The following is a 13,739-nucleotide window of genomic DNA, read 5'->3' as shown; positions in this document are numbered from 1 at the left end:
GCACACATCACTTACCAGATCAAAGTGAGTACTGGAAGTAATACCGAGACCGGACCATTTGAAGCACATAAAAGATTAGGTTCGAAAAGGCAAAAAAGGAAAGAGAATAAACCTCATAAAATGCAAAGGTTTCTTCACCGTTACATGGACATATGAAGCAAGGAATAGAATATGTGGAAAGTTTTTTCGTCTGCAAGTGGAGTTGACCCCAGGCTTTTAATTCAGCGCTTATCACTCTAAATTTGATACTACTTGGTAATATTGGACTGATATCAAACATCAATATAATATAAACGGAAATTACGGTCCTAAATCCTAAAATTAAAAGATTTTAGGTCCAACTTCCCAGAAAAAAAAACTTTATGTCGCATTTCATGGAAAAACTGTCCTTTTGTTTGCTATTAAACCATGCATAATTACAATGAATTTCATCTAAAGTTCGGGATCAATGTTACAAAACATCAACAAAAATAAATTATTTTTATATTGCGTCTCTAATTTCACTTTTGCATATATATGGAGCTGCTTTAGTAAAACTTACACTTGAAATCAACCATATAAAGTCAAAACACGGAGTCAATAATTCTATATCCATCACCAACCATGTGGAACCCCAGCATGGCTCCTAACAATTTGGAATCTTACACGTGCACATTCAAAAGCTTTAACAAATTCAAAGAGGCATCAACCCTTGTCACTCTGTTTTGTCATTTTCAGTGGTAAACAAATTTTGTTTTATCCTTTCCCAGTTAAATAATTGGGTATCGTGTTCTTTGTTGGAACATTGACCACAGATTTATTTTCCGTTTTCTTGAATTAAGGATTTCAATCTGCAACTAGATGATCACCAGATTATAATGCTCAAAAACCGTCACTTTCGCGTGTGTTTTCTAATTATATAATTTGATCCGACTTTAATCAACTGTAATGTTAATAATTAACGTAAACCATTGGTAGATAGGCATTCTTTACAAAAAGCTTCAAAAGATTTTAAAATATTAGAGTACCGCTGAATCTTGTAGCGGTGGTTTGTAGTGGGTGTGGCGAGACAGAGCCGTGGACATGTGTCGATGTCGCTGGTGGTGTACTAGAAGCAAAACTTAACAAACGTTATTTTTTATTATTATTACTATTCATTTGATATGAAATCAGAAACAATGCACATAAATTACTAGTTGCTAGCGTGCAGTAAAAAAAAAAAAAAAACTAGTTCTAGCTAAAACATATTAAGTAGAAATGGTAAAAAGATCATAGTGGGATATTTTTTATTTTGATGTTATTAATAAAAACAACCTATCCAAGCTTTTTAAGTTTTAAATTAAGTCAGGCCCAAAACGTGCGGAACAAAGAGTTTTTTTTTGTTTTTTTTAACTCTCCTCTCCTGTAGCAAATAATTTGAATTGTGAAAAAAAAAGATCAAAATAAACTTGCAAACTTATTAACACATATATATACACGTGTGAAAAGACAGTAGCATCGGAATAAGAGTATATATATATATATAAAACATATATCTAATATGTAAGTAGAAAGCTATAGATAAACAGCCGATCGGCACATGATCTGCATTCGTTTCATATTGAGGTTAGCTATATTACGTCATGTTAGGTAAAAACGTGGTCCAATGCTGTAATGAAGAATCGAGCTACAACATTGCAAACAATCGGTTATCCGTTGAACGACAGATCATATTGAATTAGTTCTACGCTTGTCTATATAGAGAGAGCAAGACACTGTTGAACCTTTACACCTTAACTGCGACAAGCAAATCAACTATACTCAAAGATGGAGTCAATAGTTCTCTACCCATCACCAGCCATCGGCCACCTTATCGCTATGATTGAACTAGGGAAGCTCATTCTCACTTCAAAACCTTCACTCTCCGTCCACATTCTAGTCACCACCCCTCCTTACAAAGCCGGCGACACAGCTTCCTACATCGCCGGCGTCTCCGCCGCAATTCCTTCCATCACCTTCCACCACCTCCCGCCCATCTCCCTCCCTCCCGAGCTTTTGACCGCCTCGGCGCACCACGAAAACTTAATGTTCGAAGTTCTCCGTCTCAACCAACCAATTGTTGCTGAGGCCCTACGTTCCATCTCTCAAAACCACACCGTTCATGCCTTCATCATGGACTTCTTCTGCGCTAGCACTCTCTCCGTGATCTCCTCTGATAATCAGCTCAATAAAATCGCCAGTTACATCTTCTTCACTTCTCCCGCGACTAACTTAGCTAAAGGACTATACTTGCCTACTCTTGAAAAAACCATCCCAAATATCTTAAATCTTGACATCGGCAACACTCTTCTTGACATTCCTGGATGTCCGCCAATTCCTTTATCGGATATGCCAAAATCATTTCAAGACCGCCGTGATAATACTTACCAATACTTTCTTGAGTCTTCGACCTACTATCCAAAAGCAGATGGAATCATTGTAAACACTTTTGAGTCTTTAGAGTCTCGAGCTCTCAAAGCCATATCCGATGGACTATGCGTGCCGGATGCTCCCACGCCTCCGGTATACTGCATTGGACCATTGATTACTGCCCAGAAGGACAAGTATTCACAAATTGAGTGCTTAAAATGGTTGGACTCGCAACCAAGAGAAAGCGTGGTTTTTCTCTGTTTCGGAAGCTTAGGTTTGTTCTCGAAGGAGCAACTGAAGGAAATAGCGGTGGGGTTGGAGCGGAGTGGCCAGAGGTTCTTGTGGGTGGTGCGTAATCCGCCGTCGCAGAAGAACGGAAACGTGGCTTTATCAGCATTGCCGGAACCGGACTTGGATTCGTTACTTCCGGAAGGGTTCTTGGACCGGACGAAAGACAGGGGACTGGTGTTGAAGAACTGGGCCCCACAGATGGAGGTTTTGAGTCACGAGTCAGTGGGCGGGTTCGTGACTCACTGCGGGTGGAACTCGGTCTTGGAATCGGTCTACGCCGGCGTGCCGATGGTAGCGTGGCCGCTCTATGCAGAGCAGAGGTTCAACAAGGTTGTGCTTGTTGAGGAAATTAAGATTGCTTTGCCTATGATGGAGTCTGATCGGGACGGATTTGTGAGCGCTGGTGAAGTTGAGAGGCGAGTCACTGAGTTGATGGCGGGTTCCGAAAGTGGTAACTCGGTACGGAAGCGTGTGTTGGGAATGAAGGATGAAGCCAGAGCTGCTTTTAGTAATGGTGGGTCGTCTCGGGTTGCATTAAAGAAACTCACTGAGTTGTGGAAGCGTGGGTGAGTTAAGAAAACATCTGCTAACAGAACTAAATAATCTCTTCAAGTGATCTAAATCATAAGACAAGAATAAGATGTATCGTTTGTTCCATTCGAAGAGAATTGTTGTTTCTTTTTCCAACTTTTAATATTTCCGATTCAATGCATGTGTATCGTTGTTTTTTTTTTTTTTTTTTTTTTTTTTTTTTTTTTTTTTTTTTAACTTACAAAAAAAGTAGGAAGGTTATCTTAAAAACTTTTGACGCTCTGGGTGATCATTTTAGATGCCTGAATTTGAAGACCTTGAGAAAATAAAAACTACTACTTCAACTCATCAACTTTTTGTTTATGTTGTAAATCAGTTGCCCACATCTTAGTATTCTATAACTTACATAGATATTAAATCAATAATTTAGATTCTATTATTTCCCCTTTTAATATTGTATATTATTGTTATAACTCCTCTCTTAATTTTGCATGTAACCTATGTCAACTCTTATGACATCTAATTATGATCCTTAGACTATAAATAGAAGAGATATTTACTTGTATGATGACTCCTTACTAGAAAGAACACAAAACTTATTTGTCTCTTATATTTCTCTTATGCTCTCTCTCTTGTTCTTTTAGTTTCATGCAATTGTAGTTTTTACTATTATTTTATAACATATTATCAGCACGAGTCTCTAACTATATTTGTTGTATGAAAAATTTGAGAGTTTTTATAAGACTTGGAGATTGGTAAATTGATATACCGGTAAAGTTGATTTTTTACCATTTGCTTTTGAATGCTTAAATCTATGTTTTGAATATTGTTCTAGCATCGTTTCTATGTTACATGATTCTTAGTGCAATATTTCTTATACGTAATGGCCATACTATAAATTTCTTGCCAGCATCTTTCCTTTATTAATCTTTTGCTAATGTATTGAAAACTTTGTCGATGATGTTGGTATAAGGACTACTCTATCTATAAAGAAAAGTTATGATTTAATTTCATATTAGGTTTCTTCATGAATTATGGTATGTCATTCTTCATAACGTATAAACTATATGATTCCATATTGACTTTTGACATTATTTGTACAGATTTTGTTGTATATGCATATATATGATCATATTCTTATATGGTTTCTTCAAGGTCTTGACTTATACAATTGAGATTAATTTGACGGTATATCTCATGTTCTGTTTTTCTTTTTCCACATACGCTCATTATCTTACACTTAGTCACTTGTTTATTTCATACGTAATGGTAGATATATTTTGTTGAAATTTTATGGTGTTATATGGATACTTCTGGATCAGGTAGACCCAATATTTCTTTGAGAATAATGATGGGAATTTTGAGAATTTAATTAGTGATGGAAACATCAATATAGCTTGAAAATGATGTTCTCGCTCCGTATTATCCAAAGTGTGTTATATTAAGGGGTGTTTTTATTTTTAGTGTGTTTTGTAATTTTCAGTGTATTTTATTTTAGGCTTGTTTTGTAATTTTTGGTGTGTTTTTATTTCTAGTGTGTTTTATTATAAAAAATTATTAAAAAAATGATTGTGGTTTGTATGTTATATTCTCATAATTCTTTATTTTATTTTTATGAAGAAATATGAATTTCAATGATGACAAAGATGGTACTAAAGTTAATAGTGAAGCTCTTTGCTTCGCAGATAGCGGAACAAAGCACACTATTTTTAAAGATAAAAGATATTTTTTCCATCTTATATTAGCTGAAGCTAATGTTAATACAATATTTGGTGTTGTAAACCTTATTGAAAGTTCCGAAAGAGCTAACATATTGTTACCCGGTGGCACAAAGCTTATAATTAACAACGCAATATATTCAAGTAGATCGAAAAGAAATCTACTACTAAGTTTTAAACATATTCGTCGTAATGGTTACCATATTGAGACAACAAATGATAAAGACATTGAATATCTTTATATTACGTCTATTGTCTCTGGAAAGAAAAATATATTAGAAAAGCTACTGTCATACTATTCCGGATTATATTATACATTTATAAATCCAATTAAATCCTATGTGGTGATGGATCGAGAGTCAAATAATCCAAAAAATTTCATTCTTTGGCATGACCATTTCGGTCATCTGAATTCGATAATGATGAGAAAAATTATAGAAAATTCACATGGATATCCTTTAAAGAACCAAAAGATTCTTTTGTCTAAAGATTTCTCAGGTGCTGCTTGTTTTCAAGGAAAACTTATTATAAGGTCGTCCCCAATGAAAGCTGTAATTGAATCTCCTGCATTTTTAGAATGAATTCAAGGAGACATACGTGGGCCTATAATTCCATCATGTGGACCATTTCAGTATTTTATGGTACTAATAGATGCACCGACGCGTTGGTCACATGTTTGTTTATTATCTACTCGCAATACTACTTTTGTGAGACTCCTTGCTCAAATAATCCGATTACGGGCACAATTTTCAGATTATACAATCAAAAAATTTGTCTTGATAATGCAGGAGAATTTACATCCCAAGTTTTTAATAATGTACGTCAATTGAGATTATTGTAGAGCATCCTGTAGCTCACACGCATACGCAGAATGGGTTAGCAAAATCTTTTATTAAAAGATTGAAATTAATTGCGAGGCCTTTACTTATGAAAACTAAGTTACCAAGTTCTGCTTGGGGACATGCCATATTACATACATCAACACTTATTCGCATAAGGCCAACTGCATATCATAAATACTCCCCATTACAAATTGTTTCTGGTCGAGAACCATATATTTCCCATCTAAGAGTTTTTAGTTGCGCGGTATATATTCCAATTGCTCCACCATAGTGCACTAAGATGGGCCCTCAAAGAAGGCTGAGAATTTATGTTGGATTTGAATCTCCGTCAATTATTAAATATCTTGAACCCTTGACGGGTAATCTTTTTACTACACGATTTACGGACTACCAATTTGATGAGACAGTTTTCCCAACATTAGGGGGAGAGAAACAACAGCTGGAAAAATAAAATTTTTTATGAAATGCATCGTCTCTATTGCATTATGATCCTCGTATGAATTAATGTGAATTAGAAGTTCAGAAAATCATTCACTTGCAAAAAATTGCAAACCAGTTACCTGATGCATTTACTGATGTTAAGAAAGTAACAAAATCACATATACCAGCTGAAAATGCTCATATTTGAATTGATGTTCCTATGGGGTAAACTACTAATGTATTAGCAGACGAGTCTAAGGCATGCCAAAAGCGTGGTAGACCTATCGGTTCCAAGGATAAAAATTCAAGAAAGAAAAAAAGAGCAAAATAAGCAGGTTGGCACTTCTAAAGTTACTAATATTCCTAAAGAGCCCGTGAGAGAAATAGTTGACATAACTAAACAAAAAACCCTAGAAGAGGTTCAGGTACCGAAAAATGATATTAATGAAGAGATCTCAATAAGTTATGTAACTTCAGGAAAATGATGGAACTAAAATGCAATTATTGTCGACAACATATTTGCATATGCAGTAGCTCTTGATATTACAAACGAAGCGAGGATATTGAACCAAAGTCCGTTGTAGAATGTCGACGTAAAAATGATTGGCTAAAATGGAAAGATGCAATCCAGACAGAACTAAACTCAATTGAAAAACGCCAAGTCTTTAGACCTATTGTCCAAACACCTGAAGGTGTAAAATCTGTAGGCTACAAATGGGTATTTGTGTGAAAATGTAATGAGAAAATGAAGTTGTGAGATACAAAGTACGACTTGTAGCACAAGGTTTCTCACAGAGACCTGCTATTGATTATGAGGAGACATATTCTCTAGTGGTGGATGTAATTACATTCAGATTTTTTTATTAGCCTGGCAATTTTAAAAAGACTTCATATGCGTCTAATGGATGTTGTAACAACTTATATGTATAGATCACTTGATAGTAATATTTACATGAAAGTTTCAGAAAGACTAAAAATGCCTGAAGCATGCAATTTAAAACCCTGGGAAATGTTTTCGATTAAATTACAAAGATCTTTGTATGGCTTAAAGCAATCTGGACCCATGTGGTATAATTGTCTCAGTGAATATCTTTTAAAAGAAGGATATATCAACAATCCAATTTGCCCATGTGTTTTTATCAAGAAATCAAAGTATGGATTTGCTATTATTGCAGTTTATGTTGACGATTTGAATATTATTGGGACTCCTGAAGAACTTAATGAGACGATAACAAATTTGAAAAATGAATTTGAATGAAGATTTGGGTAAAACAAAATTTTGTCTCAACTTGCAGATCGAACATTTATTTGGAGGGATTTTTGTTCATCATGTTGGCCCAAGGTTGAATATTCTCATGTTTTGATGATCACAAACACAATGTATTATGTCTCTAATGATTCTATTTTGAGTTGTGTATTTAGCGTAATTATTGTTATAAATCAACTCAAGAAGCATTTTGCGGAATACAATGCAAATACATTCAAGATTGACAAATGCAAATTGAAGAAGGAATTCAAGGCTTGAAGTGCTAAAATACCAAAGATCAAGAGCAAGCAAACAAAATCAAGCTGGACAAGTACTAATAGTTTTTTTTTAATATCTCCTTAGTCGTGTAATTGATTTTGACTTCATACTATCATGATTAATTCTTGTTTTGGCTCATGCACACACTCACATTATTCTTTAAAAATGAGACTAAACTTAGTGCATAATGACATTAGGCCTAAAAGTACAAATGTGTGAAGATTTGAGGCAAATTAAGTGTCATCCGGGCGACCTACGTCGTCCGGTGACAGAGAAGGCTAAATGCACCGGTCGCCCGGTGATGCCTCAACCGGTCAACCGCTCCGGTCGGCCGGTACTGGGTAAACGGGCAAAAATATGACCGTTGGCAGAAGAGTTTAAATAGAGAAAAGCCATTTTTTCTCAACAGAAATCCTAGTAAAAACATAGAACGAGTTCAAAGTTTCAAAAATCAAAAAGAGAGTTCTCCTTTGTGTCCACATAATCATCATCTTCTCAAAATCCTCAACTCTCTCACATCCATTTGAGCCTAACTTGAGTTATATTGTGATAGTGTGAGTTCATCATCTCCTAGTGATTTCAAATTGTGTAAAACCTTTGTTAGGAGAGTGAAACTAAGTGCTTCATTACTCATAATCATTACTTTGGTATTGGGTTACTTGGTTGGTCGATCTCCGTGAAAAATTGACATTGTGTAAGAGGTTAGGCGAAGCCTCGGGTAGAAAGATTCGCCTTCTTGTAAGAGGAGTGATCGTGCCGGAAAGTCGATCGAATAGTGAAAGAGGTCGAGAGGCGGAATATCTCGGCGACATTGGATGTAGGCAAATTCATTTGTCGAACTACTATAAATCTCGTTTGCATCTCTCTAACTCTATCTCTTTAATTTTCGCACTTCAAATTTAATTGCTGACATTGGTTGTCTTAACTCATCGTGATAAATTTATTGAACTCTTTTTATCATATTAGATTGGTCTATTCCATGTAAATCAAGTGGTTGAGCTATTGCATTAACTTACATAATTTTCTGTACACCAAGTGTTTGTTAAAGGTTCTTTGTTCAATTAATTGTCTATATTTAGTTTTAATCTTTGAAGAATCGTATAAACTCTAGAAAAATATTCAAAACCCAATTCACCCCCCCTCTTGGGTAGCCTTATTCGGGACAACACATCAATCGACTTATATTGAGAAGGTATTAAAATGTTTTAATATGGATAAATTACATCTATTAAGTTCACCCATGGTTGTTCTATCCCTTGATGTGAAAAAAGACCCTTTTCGCCCTTAAGAGGAAAAGGAAGAGATTCTTGGTCCAGAAGTACTATATCTTAATGTTGTTGGAGCACGAATGTATCTTGTTAATTGTATGAGATCTGACATAGCATTATCTGTTAGTTTTCTAATAAGATATAGTTCTTCACCAACTCGAAGACATCATAATGATGTTAAACAAATGCTTCGTTATCTTCATGGTACATCAGATATGAGATTGTTTTACTCGCAGGGCTCGAAGTTAGAGTTGATTGGATATGCAGATGCTGGATATTTGTTAGATCCACATAAAGTGCGATCACAAACATGGTACTTGTTCACATATGGTGGTATTGCTATATCTTAGAGCTTTACAAAGCAAACTCTTACAGCTACATCTTCGAATCACGCTGAAATATTAGCAATTCATGAGGCAAGTCGAGAATGTGTGTGGTTAAGATCCTTGGTGCAGCATTAAGAGAAACATGTGATCTCTCATTCGTCAAAGGAAGTCCAACATTGTTTTATGAAGATAATGTAGCCTGTATCACTCAACTCAAAGTAGGTTGCATTAAAGGAGATAGAACTAATCATATTTCACCAAAATTCTTTTTCACACACGAGCTTCAAAAGAAAGGAGAAATAGACGTCCATCAAATTCGCTTTAGCGATAATTCGGCAGATTTATTTACAAAGACACTGATAAGTGTATGAAAATACACTTAAATTGTTCATAATTGTTAACTAAATTGGGTTTTAATTAAATATTTTCGTGGAAGTAATTTTTTGTAAAAGTATTTTATTTTAATTTATTTTATTTTGTTTTGTAGGAAAATAAGACATTTGGACCAAAACTATAAAGAGAAAGAGAAGCCCATCTGAAGCCCATCAGCCCTTCAGCCAGCCGTCCGCCGAGCCGAGCCGATTGGAGCCGAGCCATGAGAGCCTCACCAGCGCGCCATGTGTCGTCTTCTGCTGCGCCCAGATGCGTGGGACCCAGCTGTCCCCCTACGCACGCGCACTTGGTACGCACCGCCCTTCCCCCTGCGTGGGTTTCCTCCACGTGCGCGTCACTCAGTTTTCCTTTCTTCTCCGCGTGGGTCCCGCGTTGCAGCTTCTTCCCAATCTGCGTCCGCCACGTGTCCCCAATGGAAGCAACTGTCGGCCATTCTTCTTCTCCACGAATTAGCACACGCCACGTGTTGAATTTGATGCTTCTGTCGGCAGTTTTCTCCCCTCAGCCTCTCTTCGCGCGACACGTGTCCCACCCGTTTGGGATTCTTCAGCCAGCGTTCCGTTTTGTTCCGTTGGGATGATTTCAGCATTCACTCCCAGAATTAAGCCTTGTAAATCCAATTTATTTGGATAAAACGCCCCTTTATTCTTTTATTTGCTGAGTGCTTTTTCACATGCCCTAAAAAATCTATAAATAAGGGCTTTGTAAAGTGTATTAGGTTGTTGATTCTTAGCTTAAGTTTAGACACTTTTTCTCTTATTTTTTTGCTCTTATTCTCATATTTTCTTTCTAGAATTTTTTGAGAATTACGTGCAAGTTAGGCTAGAGTTTTTGGGTGAGGCTAGAGATGATCATATATGTGTAGTAAGCTTGTTTGGATTTTGATTCTCCAATGGTTTGTAAGTTTTATACATTTGAGTAAATAATTTTCTTTTATCATATTTCTTCCTCTTATCAATATATTTTATTGTCAACTTTTATATAAATCTAGTCAAGCTCTTTTTATGTGATTGTTGCACGATATTATATATTGATAGGTATTGTTTTATGAGTAGTCTTTTACTGCAATATTGCCAACGGTATATTGTCGCTTTTAGATTTCTCATAAGATAATTTTTCTTAGTTCTAAACGTTAGAATTTTATTTACTCGAATACATTTTTAATTCATATGTTCTTCAAATATTTATTTTCCGATTGATTGTTTGGGATGTGAAACTTTCAATTGAGTGAATTTATGAATCAAAATCCAAATAAGTGAACAAAGCATATATGGGAATCTCGACGCCTTACTGATTTTAATTATATAATTTTCTCATACATTTTTCTTACGCTTAAACTTCTCAACAAAAATGTCATTCTCTTTTATTTTTATTTTATTCTTTATCTCCTAACGATTTTTATTTGCTAATCGTTTCTTGTTTAATTTGTCACCTCCTCGTGGGATCGACCATCCTAATTATACTATAATTGACTGCTTGTTTTTGTACACGTTTGGGCGTAATCAAATTTTGGTGCCGTTGCCGGAGAGGTGTGTCAACAAGATTATTCAGTAGATAATTAGCTAAAGAGGTAAGTTCTTAGTCTTTATTTATTTTAGTCTTTTTGTTTAGCATGTTTGCTTATTTGTGTTTCTCGGTCAAGTTGTTGGTTTTTCTTCTCTCGGTAGTTAGCTTAGTTTTTCTTCATTAATTTGTTAGGTTCTTTTTCATCTTATTTTGTTTTCAAAAAAAAAAAAAAAATTATGTTAGTTTGACTTTTCATTTACTATTATTTTTAGTTTTCGTTTTTGTTACTCCAATTTTGTCCATTTGTCTAGCACGTTTCAAAAAAAAAAAAAAACCTTTTTACAGCGTCATTTTTTTTTTACTTATTTATTTATTTACTTATTTGAGTCTGTAATTGGTTGTCTTTGAAGTTTGTAAAACGTGTTGCTGTGTCTTTGTAGTTTTGTTAGTTAAAATTTATACATTTGTTTTTAGTTAAAAACGTGTTGCTGTGTCTTTTCTTTTCTTAGTTCTTCTTTACTTTATTATATTTTATTATTATTATTATTATTTTGGTCATTTTGTCGTTGTCAGTTTTATTGTTCATGCTTCATTAGCTTTAATTCTTTTCTTTTAATTCCGTTTCTTATTATTATTAATTGCCTAGAATTGTTTTTTTTGTTTGTTTTTTCATTCATAATTAGTATTAATTCTTAGGTTGTGACTTTTAGGTGACCAATTTAGACATTAAACTAGGACTCTTAATTTCTCATAATTTGTGTAACCTTAGGTTTTAGAATAGTATTTAACTTAGGGTACTAATATCTAACATTTAACATTTCATAAAACACGTCATAAAACTTAATAAATTTTCAAACAATTTTGTGGAAACGTTGAAAAGTACAAACTAAGGGAGTTCTGTCTAGGAGGCTGGTTCTTGTTAGCGTTTTACGCCACTAGTCTTTCATGGGAACGTTGCTCTGTCTAGGAGGTTGGTTTTTAAGGAGGCCTCACCCCACCAATCTTTTCTGGGAGCACTCTTGGGGGTTGCGATTCGCGGTTCTACATTATTGTTTTCTTTGTTTCAAAAAAATTTTAAAAAAAAATCAAAAATCAAAAATTAAAAAAATTAAAAAATTAAAAAAATTAAAAAAGAGAAACGTTGTAGAGTGAATGAATTGTTATAGAGATGAATTAGGGAGATTCGCAAGAAGACCGGAAAACCCTAGTGAAGTTTCTTCCCACACGTCTAGTCCTCCCTCGACCCCAGCCTCATTAGTAGTTGAAAATCCGTTCGCGATGGCTCAAAACGAGGAGGTCCAGCATAAGACGTTGAACGATTATCTTCACCCTACGCGTACGGCCATACCGTCATGCATAATGTTTCCCCCTAATATGCAAATTTGGATTTCAAGCCTGGCATGATCCAACTCTTGCCGACCTTTCATGGGTTAGAGAGCGAGAATCCATACGTACATATTAAGGAGTTTGAAGAAGTGGTGGCCACTTTTCACAATCGAGCTGAAGCTGCAGACTCTGTGCGATTGACATTTTTCCCGTTCTCTTTGAAGGACAAGGCTAAAAGTTGGTTGTATTCTCTGCGACCTAGGTTTATTGGAACTTAGAAAGAAATGACGACATCATTTTTTAACAAGTATTTCCCTCACCATAAGACCAATGGTCTGAAGCGACAGATCTCGACCTTTACCCAAAAGGACAATGAAACTCTATATCAAGTTTGGGAACGGTTTAAGGATCTGTTAAATCAGTGTCCCCACCATGGTTATGAGAGTTGGCGCATCGTCAGTTATTTCTATGAAGGACTTACGATCCGAGAGCGCCAATTTGTGGAGATGATGTGCAATGGTGAGTTTCTCCAAAAGGACCCCGAAGAGGCTTTTGAGTATCTTAACGAGTTAGCCGAAAAAGCCCACACATGGACTGGTCTAAGTGCTACTAACAGCACCAATCGGTCCCGACCAGCTGGAATCTATCAACTGAGGGAAGATGGCAATCTCAAAGTCCAAATTGAGTCTTTGACACGACAAATTGAGACCCTCAAACCTAAAGAAGGTAGAGGAATTCACATGGTTGCTAGGGCAGAGATACAAAAGCCTGCTTTGTTTGTGGAGGGGTAGAGCATCTAGCTAAGGATTGCCCTACTTATAATGAAATGAGAGGGGTTTACGAGGAGCAATGCAATGCCTTAGGGACATACAACAAACCTTTCTCTAACACATACAATCCTGGCTGGAGGATGCTGGTTTCCGAATCGAATTCGGGTGCGGAAGCGTGGTAGGAAAACAGCGGATCGTGTATAACAAAAATTTTCATAAAACTTTTGAGATACTCTATAGATTATATTAATTTATGCACGAATAAATTAATCACATTAATTTACATGATTCAAGGATCAACCGAAAAAATACCTGGAAGCCGACTCAGATGATAACTTGAATTTCTTTGACCACGAACAGTCCTTACTCCAAGCTTTGTGTTTAGAATACCAAAGTCTTCCACGTCAATTCCTTGATTCCACGTAGACGTGTGTGTGGGCACACGTGAGACAAAAA

At 35.6% G+C, this 13,739-nt stretch overlaps 1 protein-coding gene and 1 non-coding gene across 2 annotated transcripts; one reads left to right on the top strand and one right to left on the bottom strand.

Annotated features, from left to right (window-relative positions):
* The first annotated feature begins 1,763 nt into the window (after positions 1–1,763).
* LOC112093426 (UDP-glycosyltransferase 88A1-like) lies at positions 1,764–3,228 on the top strand. The gene has a single exon (XM_024171808.1). It carries the CDS (start codon positions 1,786–1,788, stop codon positions 3,226–3,228), a length of 1,443 nt encoding a protein of 480 aa, XP_024027576.1. The 5' UTR covers positions 1,764–1,785.
* A 9,617-nt stretch (positions 3,229–12,845) lies between these two features.
* On the bottom strand, positions 12,846–12,952 carry LOC112093427. The gene has a single exon (XR_002903039.1). It is a non-coding gene; the product is annotated as a small nucleolar RNA R71 (small nucleolar RNA).
* Between the last annotated feature and the right edge of the window lie 787 nt (positions 12,953–13,739).

This window comes from Morus notabilis, unplaced genomic scaffold (genome assembly GCF_000414095.1).
Source record: "Morus notabilis unplaced genomic scaffold, ASM41409v2 Scaffold1094, whole genome shotgun sequence".
Classification (NCBI taxonomy): domain Eukaryota; kingdom Viridiplantae; phylum Streptophyta; class Magnoliopsida; order Rosales; family Moraceae; genus Morus; species Morus notabilis.
The sequence above is the reverse complement of the archived record's forward strand: the minus strand, read 5'-3'. Positions and strand labels throughout refer to the sequence as shown.